Raw genomic sequence first — 20,043 nt, 5'->3', positions numbered from 1 at the left:
AGCTGTGGTTTAACCCTCTGTGCCACAGTGCTGGCCCCCTGAAAACAAGGTCTTACAGCAAGAGGATGTGCTGGGGGAAGAGAAAAACATGAGGACGGGATGTATACTGAAGAAAAATAGATGACCGGGAGGCAGGTTGAAAAGAATTGCTATTAAAAAAAAGGGGGGGGGGTGTTGTGTCTGGCGCTGTGCTGCAGTGAGCTAAACTATGAGCTTCAACACAGGCCTCCCATTTCCAAGCACTGGGTTGAGTCCCAGCCATCCTACTTCTGATCCAGCTACTTAGTAATGTGCCCCGGCAACATGGGAAACCCAGATCAAGTTCCAGGCTCCTGACTTGAGCTTGACCAAACGCCCAATGCAACCATGTCAGGAGTGAACCACAGATGAGGATTCTGTCATTCTTTCCTTCACATAAAAAAAAAATCCTTATTTTCTAAAAAGTGGTTGGAGTGGTCACTTGGGGAGTGAATCATCAGTCGGAAGATCTTTCTTTCTGCCTATCTGACTTTGCAATAAAAATAAATAAATCTTAATAAAAAGAGAGAGAAATCCATTTGGAGCAGGTGACCTCTGAGCAGAGATTTTTTGAGAAGGTCACTTTGAAGGAAAAACACATTCCTAGCTAAAAGGGAGCAGAGAAAGGAGTTGGGGGAAGACAGTCCCTGAACCGTGCCGGACCGGTCCCAGGAACGGAAAGTGGGCCATGTGAGAAGTGGGCCGTGTAGCCGGAGCTCTGTGTGCCGGAGGGCAGGGCAGGAGCTGAGCTCGTGGTGTGCTTCCGGAGTAGGTCAGGAAGGGCTTGCAAGGTGTAAGAAACACTCTGGCTGATTCGTGAACACTGCAGTGCAGGGGAAAGGAAATAGAGACCAGCTAGGAGATTGGCAATTCTGCTGCAAAAGACAGTGCCTCAGTGGCACCAGGGAGGTAGTGAGATGGTGAGAGTGGCTGAAGGAATACATTTTAGGTGAAGGTTCAGTAGCAATTGTCAGATTGGATTTGTTGATAAATTGGATGTGGGAGGTGAGAAAAAGGAGCCAAGGAAAGTTTTAGTTTTGACCTGAGCTATGCCACCGCACACCAGCCCGACAATTTTTCTTTTATGGTTAAAAGCCTTTTTTGGATATTTAGCATAATCACAATACTACCATCACTCATGAAGTATTTTTGTTGTGTTTTAGAGTAAGATATCTTGTGAATATGGTCCAGAATGATTAAACATATTCCTTTTTTTTTAAAGATTTATTTTATTTTTTATTACAAAGTCAGATATACAGAGAGGAGGAGAGATAGAGAGGAAGTGAAGTTGCCAGGATTAGAACTGGTGACCATATGGCATCCCGGCGCGTTCAAGGCAAGGACCTTAGCCACTAGGCCACGCTGCTGGGCCCAAGAATGATTAAACATATTCCTAAAACAGCAGATACTTTTTTTGTTATACTAACCTTGCCTTCCATAGAGATGTTAATATACATAATAGAAATTATTTATTTATTTGAAAGACAAAATAACAGGAAGACCAAACTTCCATCTGCTGATTCACACCCCAAATGGCCCCAATGCCTGCGGGTGGGATGGGCCAAAGCCAGGAGCCTGCAACTTTATCCACATCTCCTGTGTGGATGGCAGTGACCCAAGCACTCAGGCCATTTTCTGCTTCTTTCTCAGTTGTATTAAAAGAGAACTGGAATAGAAGTGAAGCAGCCAGGATGAAAATCGGTGTACTGATATGGAATGGTGGTATAAACCCACCGTACCACTATGGTAACCTCTTTATTTGGTACATTTATGTTGTGACATGGAAAGGTCTTAGGAAAGGATTCACCGAAAGATTTTTTTTTTAAAGATTTATTGATTTTTATTGGAAAATCAGATTTACAGAAAGAAGGAGAGACAAAGATTTTTCCATCCACTGGTTCACTCCCCAAGTGTCCACAATGGCTAGAGTTGAGCTGATCCAAAGCCAGGAGCCTCTTCCAGGTCTCCCACACAGGTGCAGGGTCCCAAGGCTTTGGGTCATCCTCGCTTGCTTTCCCAAGCCACAAGCAGGAAGCTAGATGGGAAGGAGTAGCTGGGATATGAACCAGCATCCATATAGGATCCTGGTACATCCAAGGCGAGGACTTTAGCCAATAGGCTATCACCAAACCCCACTTAAAGATCTTCCAAAAGTCTGATTGCTTAAATAGCAGTGAAGTGTGTGATATTAAGGAGATAAATTAGCTAATAGCTGAATTTTAAATTTAAACAAATAGTAATTAATTAACATCACTGAATTTTGGGGAAGAGAGCTATGAGATCTTAAAATATTCATATATTTTTGTTTATGCATATATAAAACACCTATGTGTGTATATATGATAAAATCTTGATTGGTTTAAAATGTTTATCATGGGCCCAGTTTGGTAACCTAGTGGCTAAAGTCCTCACCCTGCACATGCTGGGATCCTGTATAGCTGCCAGTTTGTGTCCTGTTGGCCCCACTTTCCATCCAACTCCCTGCCTGTGACCTGAGAAAGCAGTTGAGGACAGTCCAAAGCCTTGGGACCCTGCACCCGTGTGGAAGACCTGAAAGAGGCTCCTGGCTCCTGGCTTTGGATCAGCTCAGCTCCAGCCATGGTGGCCACTTAGGGAATAAACCATTGGATGGAAGATTTTCCTCTCTGTCCTTCCTGCAAATCTGATTTTTCGAATAAAAATAAGTAAAGCTTAAATTTTTTTCTAATCTTATTTGAAAGGCAAAGTGACAGAGAGGAGGCAAAATAGAGATAAGCAGATTGATCTTCCATCCACTGGTTTACTCCCCAGATGGTTATGATGGCCAAGACCAGACCAAGCCAACAATGAGACTCAAAGCACTATGAGTTTCTGGGTGGTGCTGCCATTGTTTCTTACATGTATGTGTATGTTGTCAACCTATTCTAGAAGATTCATTTTCAGGCAGCAGTGACGACTTGCTGGCTAGAGGACTATTCTTGGTCCTTTGTTGTGTACTTGTTCATGTAATTTTTATAACAGTCTTTTGGTAAAGATATACACACTGAGTAAGGCTCAGGAGTCGCTGCTCAAGGTTATGCATCTAATGAATGTTGGAACAAGGATTCAAAGCAGATACTCTTCACTGTTCCTTGCATCCTACTGGTAAGAGAATAAATGAAATCAATTCTTGGTTTTTATTAGAGACTACTTATTTTTATTGGAAGGCAGAGTTACAGAGAAAAACAGAGAGAGAGAGGGAGAGTTCCTCCATCTGCTGGTTTACTTCTCAAGTGGCCACAGTGGCCAGAGCTGGGCTGGTCTGAAGCCCACACGGGTGCAGGGGATCAAGGCCTTGGACCATTTCCCATTGCTTTTTGGGGCGTATCAACAGGGAGCTGGATTGGAAGTATTGCTGCTGGAACTTGAAGCAGCACCCATATGGAATGTTGGCACTGTGGCATTAGCCTACTCTGTCACAGCACCTGCCCCAATTATTGTTTAAATATTTTCTATGAGAATAGTGATAAGAGCGCAAGCATACAGTTATTCAAAAGACACCATCAACAACATCCCATCGGCTAAAAATCTTCACCAGGCCTAAGCCTTTCCTTAGAGGGTAAATTGATGTATCACTTCTCATTTTGGTCTCCGTGTTTTTGAAAGTCCCTTCATTTCAAACATGACCTCTGAGCCAGAGGTTCTTTGGATGTTTGGTTCTAACTGTCACCTCTTTTCCTGACTTCAGATGGCTCTTGCCTAAATGTCTTCTATACACGTGACTGCGTCTAATAAAATCCCAAGGATTTTGTTACGTTACTATGTCTGGAATGTTGGTGCCATATACTTTATTATTCTTTTTTCTTCCCACCTCTTTTTAAAAATTTAACTAATTTTTAAGTTATCATTTTGTGATATAGTTCTATAGGCTCTGAAATTTCCCCTTCCCAAATACCCTCCTTCCCACTGATTTACCCTATATTATTAGAATAGCATAGTCCTTCATAAACATTTTGCCATTCAAGTCTATCCTGATATTGTAGATACGGACAATGGCAGGGAGTCCAGCATCTTATTGTCAAGATAGAGCTAACAGTTTCATTGGGAATCTGTCTTTGATCTGGAAGCAGAGATACATACTATATTGAATCCTCACATCTAGGTCTGACAATCTCCATTACACAGTCACTATACATCACCTTAAAAGGAAAGCCATGAAGCAAAATTAACAACAGGAAGAAACATAGAAAATTTACAACATGAAGTTCAACACATTGGTCATTCAGTACCATGTTGTTTATGAAGAAATGGAAAAGAAAATAAAAAACCTTCTTGAATCACAGGATGGTACTATATGACCCGTGTGTCACTGAAGAAACTAATAAGAAAACTTTTTTTTTTGAAAAAATGAAAATAGAAACAAAAATATCAAATTCCATGAGATGTAGCAAAAACAATATTGAAAGGGACATTTACAAAAAAATCAAAGTAACTCAAATGATCTAATGATGCATCTCAAGGACTTATTTAAAAGCAAAGATAAGCAGGAAGAAATGATAAAAAATTCGCAGCAAAAGTAATTGGAATTGAAACTAAAAAAAACCTGCAAATTGCAACAGGAAAGAGCCCATTTTTAAGAGGATGAGCAAAACAACTCTTAGCTAGACTAGCAAAAAAAAAAAAGTAAAATTAGAGATGAAAAAGAAAGCATCCCAAGAAACTAGTGAGGTGATTTCTTTTTGCTGAATGGATCCTTTGATGATTATGTGGTGTCCTTCATCTCTTAATGTTTTTCACATCAAAGTCTATATTATCTGATATAAGAATGGCTACAGGGCCCGGCGCGGTGGCGCAAGTGGTTAAAGGTCCTCGCCTTGAACGTGCAGGGATCCCATGTGGGCACCGGTTCTAATCCCAGCAGCCCCGCTTCCCTTCCAGCTCCCTGCCTGTGGCCCGGGAAGGCAGTCAAGGACGGCCCAAAGCTTTGGGAACCTGCACCCGCGTGGGAGACCCGGAAGAGGCTCCTGGCTTCGGATCGGCATAGAATCGGCCTGTTGCGCTCACTTGGGGAGTGAATCATTGGACGGAAGATCTTCCTCTCTGTCTCTCCTCTCTGTATATCCGCCTTTCCAATTAAAAAATAATAAAAATAAATCTTTAAAAAAAAAAAAGAATGGCTACACCAGCTCGTTTTTATTTTCCATTACCCTGGAATACCCTTTCACTTTTGGTTTCTGTGTGTCTTTGTGGGTGAGATCTGTCTCCTGTGGGCCACAGAATTGTTTTGTGATCTAGTCTGCTAATTTGATGCTTGTGTGATGACGTTAAGCCATTTACATCCAGGGTTAATTTCAATGAGTAGTAATTTGGTCCTGCCATTTTATTTTAAAGATTTATTTATTTTTATTGGAAAGGCAGATATACAGAGAGGAGGAGAGACAGAGAGGAAGATCTTCCATCGGATGATTCACTCCCCAGGTGACTGCAACAGCTGGAGCTGAGCTGTTCCGGAGCCAGGAGCCAGGAGTTCTTCCGGGTTTCCCACTCGGGTGCAGGGTCTCAAAGCTTTGGGTTGTCTCTGACTGCTTTCCCAGGCCACAAGCAGGGAGCTGGATGGGAAGCGGGGCTGCCGGGATTAGAACCGGCGCCCATATGGGATCCTGACATGTTCAAGGCTAGTACTTTAGCCGCTAGGCCATGGCGCTGGGCCCTATTTCATTTTCAAAGACAAAAGAAAGCTTTGCTGGGTATGTTATTCTTGGTGACAATCTTTTCCTCTTAGAATTTGGAATATGCCACTCCATATTCTTCTGGCCTGTATGGTTAGCTGTAAGTCTGATTGGGATTCCTCTACATGTTAACTGATGTTTTCACATGTGTATTTAAGGACCTTTTCCCTGTGTTCAACAGAAGAGAGCTTGCTCATAATGTGCCATGCAGATCACTTTTGGTCAACCCTATCAGGAGTTCTGTGCCCCTCCTGGATGTTGTTTCCCAGTTCTTTCTCCAAATTAGGGAAGTTTTCCTTTACGATTTCATTGAATACAGTTTTAAAGCCAGCCTCTTTCAGATTCTTCTGGAACTCCCATTACTCTTATATGTGGCCTTTAAGCAATATCTCTTAATTCTTGAATATATTTTTCAGCTTGATTTAGCTCCACTTTTCAGCTTGATTGTTTCCCCATGTGGCAAGAACTATCTTCCAATCCTGAGATTCTTCTGCCTCGCTCATTTTATTACTGAGGCCTTCCACTGTTTTTTTCTTTTTAAAGATTTATTTATTTTTTATTAGAAAGGCAGATATACAGAGAGGAGGAGAGTCAGAGAGGAAGGTCTTTCATCTGATGGTTTACTCCCCAAGCAGCCGCAATGGCCGGTGCTGCGCCGATCCGAAGCCAAGAGACAGGAACTTTGCTTCTGTGTCTCCCATGTGGGTGCAGGGTCCCAAGGCTTTGGGCCGTCCTCGACTGCTTTCCCAGGCCGCAAGCAGGGAGCTGGATGGGAAATGGGGCTGCCGGGATTAGAAGCGGTGCCCACATGGGATCCCTGCACGTTCAAGGCGAGGACCTTAACCATTACACTATTGCGCCGGGTCCTCCACTGAGTTTTTAATGTGCTCTAAGTGTCCTTCATTTCTCATAATTTGTCTTGATTTTGTTTCAGTGTTGCTATTTCCTGTGTGATATATTGCTTAAATTTCCTGGAACTCCTGTGTGTGCTTCTCCTTGTTGTTACGAAGCTTTATAACAAGTTTTTAAAATTTTTTATCTCCCACTTCCTTGATGTCTTCCTTTGAGGTTGACAGTCTTTTGCTCCTTTGCCGGAATATTCATTGTGCCTCTGTTTCTGTCTTTGTTCTTGGCCATTGCCATTTTGCTTAGCAGCTTCCTCTCCTTAGGCCCGTTCTAAGCTGTGGTGCTCACTGATCTACAAGTTGAATTTCCTGATTGTGTTCAGTAGCTGGTTTTCATTTACAGTCACTGTGACACTCCCTCCAGCAAGTTTAATTCCTGGGCTTTTGTGCTGGGCTTCCACCTTGGTCTCCACATTCCTAGCTCCTGGCTCAACACTTTCCAACCCCCTGTGAAACTGCTGTGGCCGCACCATTGCCTGCACAGCCTTACTCCCAGTCCTGGTTGAAGCAGTGTCCAGGGGTTAGTGAGCCATTAGCTGTCCTAAATCATGGGGTTGTCAGCAGTGCTGGTCTTGCCAGAATGTGCTGGACGTTAGGGCCAATGGCCATGTGGGCTTGTTTTGAGTAAACCTGTAAGATGCCAAGTTGGTATTCTTTTCGCTGTGAGATCAGTGCAACACATTGAGCTGGAAGTGAGTTCTGTCCCAGCTCAGCATCTCTGTAGCTCGCTGTTGTTCCTCTGGCACCGCCCCCTGCTATAGCCTTTTCCTCAGTACACAGAAATGTGCCCGATGTGGCACTGGTGGGAGCCTGAGCTGTAAAATCACCCTGTTCCTGCACCTGCCTGCTTGGGCTCTGTCACCCTGTTTCTGCTCATGATTGAATCAAGCAAATCAGTAGATGGGCAGTTCTGTGTCTGGGTTTGCTTTCTGAGCTCCCAGTGGATTCTCCTTTCCACCTGGCTGTTGGTGGAGTTCTGCCTGTTGACCATTGCTGGGATATTCTGCTGCTTCCCCATGTCCACGGGTCTCTAGGCGTCATTCTGCCATTGGCCTGTCCTCTCCTATTTCCCTGGATTGTGGCCTCTCTGCTTCATCCTGGTTAATGATTCTCCATCTGTTTAAATGTGTCCTTACCCTATTCCACCATCTTGTTTCTCCTCTCTTCCCATCTCTTACATTGCAAATGCTAGGAAGACCTTAGACTCCACCTCCACTACTCATTTCTATTGTTATGAGCTACTTTATTGATTTCTCCTTAAAGAAAAAAAAAGAGATCAATTTTAATGATGGGTCAGGTGCAGCCTAAGCCCCTGCCTGTGGCACTGGCTTCCCATATGGGCACCAGTTTGAATTCCAGCTGCTCCACTTCAGATCCATCTCCCTGTCAATGCTCCTGGGACAGCAATGGAAAATGGCTCAAGTGTTTGGGCCCCTTCTCTAGGCCCTTGTCTTTGGACTAGCTCAGCTCTAGCTGCTCGAACCATTTTGGGAGTGAAATAGTGAATGGAAGATTCTCTGTTTCTTTCCTTCTCTATAATTGTGCCTTTTCAGATAAAAGGAAAGCCTTCACAGAAATAAAGGGGTAAATGATATAAATGATAAAATAAGCAGTCATTAACCAGTTTGTTTTGTTCTGTCATAGATATTGTAAACACGTATGGACAAGTATCGTGTAGATTTATAGTTCCTATTGCAGATGTTAACATTCTGTATAGGTGAGGGGCCTTCAAAAATTCATGGAAAATATCTATTATAAAAATCAAATTCATTGACTTTTGTTTTGAGATTTATTTTTTTTATTGGAAAGTCAGATTTACAGAGAGTAGGAGAGAGACAGAAAGATCTTTCATCAGCTGGTTCACCCCCAAGTGATCACAACAGTTGGAGCTGAGCTGATTGGAAGTCAGGAGCCAGGAGTCTCCTCTGGGTCTCTTGCATGGGTGCAGGTCCCAAGGCTTTGGCTTGTTTTCTACTGCTTTCTCAGGCTACAAGCAGAGAGCTGGATGGGAAGTGAAGCATCTGGACATGAACCGACACCCATATAGGATCATGGTGCATGTAAGGCAAGGATTTAGCCATGAGGCTATTTTTTTTTTTTTTTGGCAATAAAATAAGCTTATTTTAAGATTTCATTTCTCGGGCCCGGCGCCATGGCCTAGTGGCTAAAGTCCTAGCCTTGAACGCGCCCAATCCCATATGGGTGCCGGTTCTAATCCCAGCAGCTCCACTTTCTATCCAGCTCCCTACTTGTGGCCTGGGAAAGCAGTCGAGGACGGCCCAAAGCCTTGGGACCCTGCACCCGCATGGGAGACCTGGAAGAGCTCCGGGATCCTTGCTTCATATCAGCACAGCACTGGCCATTGCGCTCACTTGGGGAGTGAATCATCGGACGGAAGATCTTCCTCTCTGTCTCTCATCCTCTTTGTATATCCGACTTTGTAATGAAAATAAATCTTTTAAAAAATTTTTTCATTTTTCATCACCTTTTGGGATGGTACAGTGGTTTATAATTATCCTTTTTAAAACATTGGTGAAAAATAAAAGATAATTTTCCTTGTGTTTGAAATCCATGCATAGAATTTTCAGAACATTGTTTTCCCTACACTGTGTGAAGATTACCTGTGCTTTTTTTTAAAAAAGATTTATTTTTATTATTTTTTTATTGGAAAGGCGGATATACAGAGAGGAGAGACAGAGAGGAAGATCTTCCGTCTGATGATTCACTCCCCAAGTGAGCGCGACGGGCCGATACTATGCCGATCCGAAGCCAGGAGCCTCTTCCGGGTCTCCCACGCGGGTGCAGGTTCCCAAAGCTTTGGGCTGTCCTCGCTGCTTTCCCGGGCCACAGGCAGGGAGCTGGAAGGGAAGCAGGGCTGCCGGGATTAGAACTGGCGCCCATATGGGATCCCGGGCGTGCAAGGCAAGGACCTTTAACCACTTGCGCCACCGCGCCGGGCCCACCTGTGTTGTTTTATAAGGATGTTTTTTTAACTTATATAGAAATCTTCTGTTTAGTACCTGTCACAGAAGTGATAGCTGTTGTTTGTGGGCTCTGTTGCAAGAACAGTTCTCAACACTTGTGTCATTATCTCTTGCAGTTTTCCGACTGATGCTGGGAAGTGTGTGAATGCGATGGTTAGCTGTTGGAGAATCAAGCAGCAGATGTAGAAAGATGCTTTAGGTGCTTCCCAAGGTCCCGGGGGAATTAGGACTAAGCCAGGGTTTGAAGCATGGGAAAAGGATTGTTCCCCACTCCTGTTCTACTTGTCAGCTCCCCACTGCCTGGACACTCCCACCTTCCTCTGTGGCGCTTCCTCTGTGGCACGCTTCACCTCCCCATCCTCCCTCCCATGGGCTGTGGTTGCCTGCTCTCTTGACATTCCATCTGGTTGGAGTTTCCCCAGGCGCTTATACAAACCTTACCTGAAGTCTGGTTCCAGGAACACAGCTACAGTGAGGCGTCTGCACCACCTCCTGTCACTGTGTGTTCTCGGAGTCCCTTGAGGCTCACTGCCTGACACTTAGCAGGAGTGGAGCGAAGCAACTTGCTTTTTCTGTTTTCTTGTTCAAGTTGTAGCCTCTCTGATTAGAAAGCTGGAAGCATTTTTAAATTGTAACTCCTTTTCCGCTAAGACTGTGTTAGAAGGGAAGTAGAAGTATTTGCTCACCTAAGGGTCTTAGGAGAAACTCATATTAGGCTGACTGAAATATTCTGACTTACTCATTTACTGTACCTCTCTAGATACCTGGGAAGTAATACTTGTCATGTGGCATTGTGTTCGACTAAGGCTTGTATAGTACAACTGCTTCATAGTGGAATGCAGTAGCTCACCTTGAGAGAGAGAGAGAGAGAGAGAGAGAATGAGTGAGTGAGTGAGTGATCTTCTGGTTCACTCCTGAAATGGTTGCAACAACCAGGACTGGGCCAGACTGAAGCAAGGGGTTCTGGAAGTCAATCTTGGTCTCCCACATGGGTGAGAGTAACCCTATGGTTGGTTCTCTGCCTCCCAGGTTCTGCATTAGCAGGAAGCTAGGTTGAAAGTGGAGCCAAGACTTGAACCAAGAACTCCATTAGGTGAGATGTGCATCTCAAAGGATGTCGTGACTGCAGAATCAGATGCCTGTCTGATTCTGCGTTTTATTTTTTTTATGATGAAGTACTTGATGTGTGGGAAGTTGATATGCACACTGTTTTTAAGGTGTAACAACTCGGCGAATGCCCGTGTACGTGTACCCCGCGATTGAACCTGCACATTGCCAATCGCAGTGCCCCTGCCTCTCCCAGTCCCACTGCATGCCTACTCACCAGATAATCACTATTTCTAAACTATCATTTCATTCCTTTTTATAAATTGAGGTTTTACCAAATACCTCTGTGTCTCACTATATGATTTAGTTTCGGTTATTTTTTCAATTCACATTAATTCTCACAGCTAGCTCTGTTCTTCATTGACGCACAAGTCAAGTGATTCACCGCTAAGAGTTGGTGCATTCAAAGTGTCGGTGATGAGTGTGTCCTGCAGTTCACATTAATTCTAGTGTTGCTTATTTTTGAATGACTATATTCTTGACATTTACTTCTGTGTGTGTGTGTGTCTATGTATATTTGCACAAATGTTCCTGAAAACAATGCCAGTAAATGCACATTATGGAGACGTCCTTTACTTAGTTCCAGTAGTAGTTTATGTATGAGGTGGAGTCAGGCATTAGCAGACTTTGGGTGTGGAAAAGCTATTCCTGGTTAAGTAGCCATAGTGTCTAGGTGGATATAATTGGAAGAGTCTGGAGACTGAGTGAGAAAACGAGGCTGACTGTTATTGGCATGCTCCGATTACACACGGTTTGTTGAAGTATGAGACGTATGTAAATATGAGCTGAAATGAGCTCAGGCATGCACGTGGCATGTTCGTCTCATGGTTCCCATTTTTTTCAGAAGCACCGGCATTGTAACCGTGCCAGTGGCTGTGCTGGTGAGGGCAGTATGAGGTGATGACTCAGTGTACAGACTCCGGCGCTGGGTTTCCGGGTCTGAGTCAGCACTCCAGCACGGAGGAGCAGTCGTTTGACGTTGAACCTTGAACTCTTTGTGAGCGATAACAGCCCTGCCAAAAAGAGGGGTGAATGTTCTGCTACTGTGACGATTATAGGACACAAGATACAGTCCTGGTTGTGGGACTGAGTTGGTTTCGTTCCTGAATGTACTTCTGCTTGGTTGTGCCACCCGAGGACAGTCACTTCAGCTTTTAGAGTGTTTCTTCCTCTGTGAAATGCTATTTGCTCTAAATGCTTCTCAAGAAAAATACAAATGTTTGAGTGCTTAAGCGAAGGTGAAATTGTTAAAAATTGACATTATCTTTGGTGATAAGGTCCGTGTGTTTGCCTAATCATTTAGCCACTGCTTTAAGTTTACAGTCATAATAGGTAGCCCTGAGGTTTGCTTTAAATAGGACTCAGAAACTTATGATTATGAAAAGGGGTCAGGCCAATCTTAACCGTAATTAATTTGGGTGATTAACATTTTTGAGCGATTATCTAAAATGCAACACAAATTTCTACAACTTTTTTGGGGGTATGAATGGTAATAGATTTTTAAAAAAAGATTTATTTAATTAGAAAGGTTTACAGAGAGGAGGAGATAAAGGTCTTTTGTTGGTTGGCTTATTCCCCAAGTGAATGCAATCGCCGGGGCTAAGCTAATCTGAAACCAGGAACCTCCTTGTTCCCCAGGTGGGTGCTGGTTCCCAAGGCTCTGGGCCATCCTGGACTGCTTCTTTACGCCACAGCAGGGAGCTGGATGGGAATCAGGGCTGCCATGACATGAACTGGTGCCCATTTGGGAGCCCAGTGCATGCAAAGTGAGGATTTAGACACTAGGCTATTGCACTAGGCCCTAGATAATTTTTTAAACTTTTTTTTTTTTAGGTTACTTGTGGATTTATGTCAGTGTTGAGCAGAAAATGGGGATAATTCCCACATGCCTCCTTATTTTTCTCCCCGTCATGGAGAGCCTCCCATTATAAACAAACCCAGCAGAATGGTCCATCTGTTAAAGCTGATGGCTATATTGACACAGCATTTCAACCAAAGCCCAATCATTATACTGGATACAGTCCTGGTTGTTTATTCTGTGTATTTGGACAAATGTACCTGTGGCTGGTGTGTTATGCAAAATCATTTTCCATCCTAGATATCCCCAGTGCCCATTCATCTCTCCCTCCCTCCTAGTCCCTGCTTACTCTGGAAGCTTTTGTTGTCTGCATAGTTTTGCCTTTTTCCCACCAAAAGACAAAGCAGGTTTAGTTAAAGTTCTGATTAACCTTTATTTATGATTTATCAATCAAGATAGCCTCTATTCTACGACAAAGAATGAGAGCTCCTGCTGGGGCAGAAGTGGACTTTGTCAGGTGGAAACCAGGAAGTGATGATACCAGGAAGAAAACCAGATTGGCTAACGCTGACTTCCTTCGTGTTGCCTTTCTTGTGAGATTTGGAGTAGAGAAGACTCCCTTGTTATGTTAACTTATGTTAGACTAGAATCTCCTGTTTTGGGGGAAAGCTGGTCTGTTTGGAGATCTATCTGCTTGGCATTTCCCCTTGATCATGCAGTGTTTAACACGTGATTCCATTTTGGTTTGATCTGAGCTGTTGCGACCTGCTGTAACAGCACAGTCCGGAGTAGTAACCCGCCTTAAATTTTGTTAAACATCCACAATGTCATATTTTTGGAAGTGGACAGTGAGGAGCTTTCCCACGTTGCCTTCTTTCATGTGGGAGAATACTTCTGACATGTAAATTTTGTGTGGAAAAAAATTAAATGTATCGGGATGATATTCTGCCAGCTCTACGTTCAGACCAGAGATGGTCTCCCTAAGAAACAGTTGAATTTCCCTGGACAATAAGATGCTGGACTCTATGCTTGGTATATGTTTGCAAAGAAAGAATCTGGACTTAATTTGATCTGTAATACTACAACAAGGTGGAGGAATCCACCATGGAGGGAGGGCACAGGGAGGGGTTGGGGGAATCCCAGAGTCTATGAAACTGTGTCACATAATGCAACATAATTAAAAAAAAAAAAAAATATATATATATATATATATATATATGTGGCTCGGAAGTTTCCTCCTGAAGTTCAACATGCAGCTCCCTCCTGCAAGGGGCTGGGAGACAGGTAGGGGGCTTGTGCCCCCAACAGTCAGCTCACCCTGGGCTTAGCACCTTGTGGCTGATTTTCCCTCATGCTCCTCTTCTCAGGATGTTTTTTACTGTTCTGGACTAAGTCCATAGCATGGAGTTATAAATAGGGCTGGGTGGAGACACATGATGAGACTAATAATTAGATGACTCTTCATCCCATAAAAATATTCTATGTTTATTCCTTGGAAAGGCTGAGTCCTGGGTGTGGGAGGAGCAGAAAAAGAAAACAGGGGCCTGGCACGGTAGCCTAGTGGCTAAAGTCCTCACCTTGCACACGCCAGGATTCCATATGGGCGCTGGTTCTAATCCCAGCAGTCCCACTTCCCTCCAGCTCCCTACTTGTGGCCTGGGAAGGCAGTAGAGGACGGCCCAAAGCCTTGGGACCCTGCACCTGCATGGGAGACCTGCAGGAGGTTCCTAGCTCCTGGTTTCAGATCAGCTCAGCTCCAGCCATTGCGGCCACTTGGGAAGTGAGCCAATGGATGGAAAATCTTTCTCTCTGTCTCTCCTTCTATCTGGATATCTGACTTTGCCATAAAAATAAATAAATATTAAAAAAAAAAAAAAAGGAAGGGCCTGGCCAGTGCCATTTTACAGATTGAAAGGTCACTGTTGGCTCCAGTGAAAATGTTAGCTTATTCATTAACTGTTGCTAATAATTCTCATCAGCTGACTGCTCCCCTCATAGCGTCTTGAAATTCTCCTTTCAGGTTTTGTCAGATGGCTGAGATCTTGAGCCATCCCAAGCACTGTGTTCGTGCCTCTTGTGGACTTAGACCCCAAGCAGCCCCTCAGCTGGCTTTGGCCAACTTGCTGTGGTCATCTTGCTCCTTGCTGTGTGCAACCCAGACAAGAGGGGCTTTCTGTTTGTTTTGTTCCTTACTCCACGTGGGCTGCAGTCCCCAGGAATCAGTGTGGCGCTGCTCTCATGGACAGCAGAACCTGTCCTCGGGCAGTTCCCTTCTCTGTGTGCAGTTGCTTGCAGATAGAGGAACTTTCTTTATGCTGTGTGGGAGCCCTTTGGGGGGGGGGAGGGGTACAAAATGAGTAGGAAGAGAAAATTAAGGATTACCGGAGGGCATGGAGGAGGACGATGCATAGGGACAGCACCTGTGAGTACCTGGCAGAAGTGGACCAGTGTTCTCAGTGATGGACTTGACACTGAATATTTTAGGTTTCCTGAGTTACGTGGTCTGTCTCGTGTCTACTCACCTCTGCCTCTGTGAACAGCTAAACATGGTAGCTAAAGCAGCAGGATAGCTGTGCTTCCCTAAGGCTTTATGTATGGACATTTGTTCTTGCCTAGCTTGCCTCAAAACAGGCAGCAAGCTGCAGTTGGCCTGTGGCCTGCAGTTTGCTGACGTGAGCCTGTGCATTCTGTCATGACCGCCCTTTTTTTCTGCTCACTTAATGAGATACTACAATGGAAATGCTAAATGATTTCCAGGAAGTGGGTGTTTTGCTGACTTGTGAAGAGTAGAGAAATGCTCCCCCTGGAGGCCAACGTGGATAATGACAGCAATAAACCAGAGTAAAAACAACCAGCAATGAGATGCTAACTGTACATCAGAAAAGTGTCTTCCAACATCTGCGAGGTGTGGGGTTTGTTTGTTTTCAAGATTTGTTTTTACTGCAAACTCAGATATACAGAGAGGAGGAGAGACAGAGAGGAAGATCTTCCATCCGTTGACACACTCCCCAAGTGGCTGCAACAGCCAGAACTAAGCCGATCTGCAGCCATGAGCTCTTCTGGGTCTCCCACGCGGGTGCAGGGTGCCAAGGCTCTGGGCTGTCCTCGACTGCTTTCCCAGGCCACAAACAGGGAGCTGGATGGGAAGCGGCGCTGCTGGGACTAGAACCGGCGCCCATATAGGATCCCAGTGTGTGTAAGGCAAGGACTTTAGCTGCTAGGCTACTGTGCTGGGCCCTTGTGTTTACTTTAAATTGAAAACGTACTGATTTTATTTTATTTCTGAGAGAGAGATAAATATCTCCAGTCTACCCATTCACTCTCTAAATGTCTTCAGCAGCAATGGCTGGACCAGGCTGAAGGCAGGAACCCAGAATTCTATCTGGGTTTCTTGAGTGAGTGGCAGAGAACCAACTGCTGAAGTATCACTGCGGCCTCATGGGGTATACACTAGCAGGAAGCGGAATCCGGAGCAGAGGGCCTGGGACCCAAACCAGGCATTCTGATGTGGCATGCAGGCGTCTTAGGCAAGCACCTGAACTGTGCCAAATGCTTGCTGCCTACCCTCGTGTTTGTTTTCTTGGTTTATTTTTGCATCTTTATCTACTTACCCTTCTTTTCTTTTGTCCCAACAGGATCCTTACTATAGATTTAATGACCTCGAGTACAGGTGGATTTCTTTGGATAACTGGACCTACAGCAAGGAATTTAAAATTCCCTTTGAGATAAGGTATGAGCATGTGTAAATGTTACATTGGGCTGTTCTCCTCTTTGTTTTAGCTTGACTACTGGACAATTAAGACACAGTACAGTCTTGTATTGTAGCAGTAAATATATAGTTTCTGGTTTGTATATGAGGGTGACACCACTAACGAGTTAAAAAGCTGTCTTAATGGGGTCATTTTTCCAGGGGTTATGGGATCACACCGATCCCATGTTACCCTGGGTGAATTTTCTCCAGCTTACTCCCTAAGGTCAGTGGAGTGGCTTTTATCTGCAGTTATTACATGGGACCAGAGATTGATCATTTGTTGTTTGATGCTAACCAGCCACTGAGATTGTGACTTTGGCCTTGTACTGTGTTACGAGGCTTTGAGGAAAGGTGTAGGTATTGTGGTCAGTAACGTTCTAATGTTCCTGTAAGCAAATATTTTCATAGGAGCCAGAGTGTAACCCAAGTACGTTTTGCTAAATGTGTTTAGCACCAATATTGCCAAATGAGAATAGTCCTATTTTTGTAATGTAAACTTTACAGTGTTATTTATGAATCTCTTCCAGGAGGAGTAAGACCTGAGGATAGCACTCAGGGTCATGGGGTTCCTGCGTTTCATACCCTATTTCCAGATAATACTTAGAGTATCTCCTGTAATGGTCTAGTTCACTCAAGGACAGACTATTTATTTATTTATTTATTTATTTGGCTTGGCAAGTGACGTCTGAATGTCTCCACTTGTCTGTGTCAATACTTTTGAGTGCTGCCTCTCCCTGGAACGAAGCCTGCACCCCCTCCCCAGAGCCCACTTGGCCACTTGATTCTTGCTTAGCGTCTCAGCTCAAATTGGACAACAGAAACGACCGATGCTATTAGCATTGCCTTGCTTTGGTTTGACTGTTAGAGAATCTACCCTCCACTCATGCATTTCTGCTGGTTATAAAAGTGGCAGTTTTGTTACTGTGTAACTCAGAGCATACAGTTCACTCATTTAAAATACACAGCTCAGTTATTTTTTTAGCACTGGTTCACTCTCCAAATGACTGCAGGGCTGGAGCCGGCAGCTGGGGACTCAAGCTAGGTTGATTAGTGTGTTCTTTTGGCATCAGTAATTCTAGCAGTTTGTGAACAACTGTGTGCCTATTATTTAACTTGTAATATTAACATGTTTGGAAATTAAAAGTTCTCTTGATTTTATGGCAACTAACATATTCCTTCAATGTCAATATATGATCTAAACATTAAATCAGTAACTATTTGTTTGAAAATCAGAGTTATAGTGACAGAATCATTGCCCAGGAGGCTGTTGCACCCTATGTTGGGCCAGGCTGAAGCCAGGAGCCAGGAGCTTCTTCTGGGTCCCCCTTGTGAGTGGCAAGGGCTGATGCTCTTGTGCTGTCTTCTGCTTTCCCTGGCCTTTAGCAGGGATCTAGATTGTAACTGGAACAGTCTGGACTTGAACAGATGCCAGTGTCTCAGGCGGCAGCTTTTTTTTTTTTTTTTAAGATTTATTTATTTTTATTGGAAAGGCAGATATACAGAGAGAAGGAAAGAGACAGAGAGGTAGATCTTCCGTCTGATGATTCACCCCCTAAGTGAGTGCACCGGCTGGTGCTGAGCCGATCCAAAGCCAGGAGCCAGGAACTTCTTCCAGGTCTCCCACACAGGTGCAGGGTCCCAAGGCTTTGGGCCATCCTCGACTGCTTTCCCAGGCCACAAGCAGGGAGCTGGATGGGAAGCAGTGCTGCTGGGATTAGAACCGGCGCCCATATGGGATATGCTGGGGCCAGGCAGCATCTTTGTATACCACACCACATCCTTGACTTCAGAAATCGCCTCTTAGGGATTGTTTTTGGTGAAATATGTAAAATTTCTTTACTTTTTAACTCATGAAGACTTGCTGATTTAGTGTTTTCTATATCTGATTTTAAAAAATCTTTTTTTTCTTTTTTTTTAGCAAATGGCAAAAAATAAATCTGGTTTTTGATGGAGTTGATACAGTTGCAAAAATTCTTTTCAATAATGTCACTATTGGGAAAACAGAAAACATGTTCAATGAGTATGTAAGTATATTAATGATACAAGACTGCAAAACTCATTGTCAAGTATCTGTGTGTGTTCTTGAGAGTGGAGAAAGGCAAGTGCTTAATTGGGCATGGCATAAAATATAGGCTCTTTGAAGCACTGGGTTAGGTTTATTTCTCAGTTGCCACATTACTGGAGTGGTAGCTTGTTTATTGTGTTACTGTGGGACCACAACAAGCTCATTATGTAAAATGTTCATTAAGTGGTGTATCCACAGTTGACAGGTGATGTTGTTGTCTCTGAGTCAGTTGCATGGAAAATGACAACTGACAAATGACTTAACAACAACAACAACAAAAACATCCTTTAAAAAAATGTCCTTTGCTTTCTGGACTAATTAGATTCAGAGGTCCTGTCCTGATCCCTTCCTTTCAAGGGTAGATTTTTCAAAGCAAAAACAGCTCCTGACTGAAAAATACATGCTGGGAATACCGGAGAGTCGGGTTGTCAGGAAGCGTCTAGGAAATCCTTGGCAGTTCAAGGCCACGTGCAAGCAGCCAGACATTGTTGGGCTAGAGGTACTTTCTGCTCTCCCTACTTCCCTAAAGTCATCATTCTGTCCGTCAAAATAGAAGGAGAAACCTAGAAATCGGCATTTGGATAGCAGACTGCGCTGAGGAATAACTGAAAATGGGCAACTAAGTTGTACTTTTTTGGACAGCCTCTACGCCCTAGATTTGAAAGATCATAATGCATTTTTGTGGCTTTTGCGCTGGCATTTTACACACTGGACCAATTCCACATACAGCATGGGGCTGATGGTTCTTTGTCTTTAATTCAGAGGTTTGATATTACTCACGTGGTCAGAGACGTGAACTCTCTTGAAGTGCGTTTCCAGTCTGCGGTGTTGTATGCAGCCCAGCGGAGCAACGCGTACCGGAACTACAAGGTGCCACCTAACTGTCCCCCGGCCGTGCAGAAAGGCGAATGTCACGTCAACTTTATCCGAAAGGTAACGCTCTCCCACATGTGCGGCTGTTGCACTGAGGATGGGCCGTGTCGGCATTCGAGGGAAGCCTGAAAAGTATGACAGACTACCTGAGTTTCTGTAAAGCAGCTTTAAGTATTCTCCCTGAAATATGCTTCAGAACGTAGGCAATATCAGAAAGAGGAAATTTTTGACTGGTAATGGGATATATCTATATCTATATCTTATTTTATATTATATTATATCTATATTATATTTATATCTATATCTATATTATTATTATTATTATTTAAATCTGAAAGACTAACTGGTAGAGGCAGGGAGAGACTCAGAAAAAGAGCTTCCACCTGCTGATTCAGTCTCCAATGAGAGCGAACAATAGACAGGGTTTGGCCAGACTGAAGTCAGGAAATAACCAGCATATTCATGCGCGTTTCCCACATGGGCGCAGGGGGCCCTAGCACTTGGGTCATCCTCCACTGCTTTTCACTTACCAAGTGGCTGCAATGGCCAGAGTTGAGCCAATCTAAAGCCAGAAGCCTCTTCCTGGTCCCCCATGTGACTGCAGGGTCCCAAGGCTTTGGGTCATCCTCCACTGCTTTCCCAGGTCACAAGCAGGGAGTTAGATGGGAAGTGGAGCAGTGGGGACACGAACTAGTGCCCTGTATGGGATCCTAGCATGTGGAAGACAAGGGTTTAACCAGTAGGCCATAGTGCTGGGGACCCCCTCCACTGCTTTTCGAGGTACATTAACTAAGAGCTGGATCTGAAGTGGAGCCAGTGGGACTCGGTGCCCGTATAGGAAACTAGAGTTGCAGG

The 20,043-nt window shown here is 44.1% G+C and overlaps 1 protein-coding gene across 1 annotated transcript in view; it reads left to right on the top strand.

The window, feature by feature from the left end:
* Positions 1 to 20,043, top strand: part of MANBA (mannosidase beta) — a 90,674-nt gene that overhangs the window by 3,171 nt on the left and 67,460 nt on the right. The window contains exons 2-4 of the mRNA XM_040966770.1: positions 16,135 to 16,229; positions 18,169 to 18,274; positions 19,078 to 19,248. Coding sequence (XP_040822704.1) covers positions 16,135 to 16,229; positions 18,169 to 18,274; positions 19,078 to 19,248 — 372 coding nt within the window. The remainder of the gene's footprint in view (positions 1 to 16,134; positions 16,230 to 18,168; positions 18,275 to 19,077; positions 19,249 to 20,043) is intronic.

This window comes from Ochotona curzoniae, unplaced genomic scaffold (assembly GCF_017591425.1).
Source record: "Ochotona curzoniae isolate NIBS_2020 unplaced genomic scaffold, NIBS_Ocur_1.0 scaffold_4506, whole genome shotgun sequence".
Lineage (NCBI taxonomy): Eukaryota > Metazoa > Chordata > Mammalia > Lagomorpha > Ochotonidae > Ochotona > Ochotona curzoniae.
Note: the sequence above shows the minus strand (reverse complement) of the source record. Positions and strands in the feature narration are given on the sequence as shown.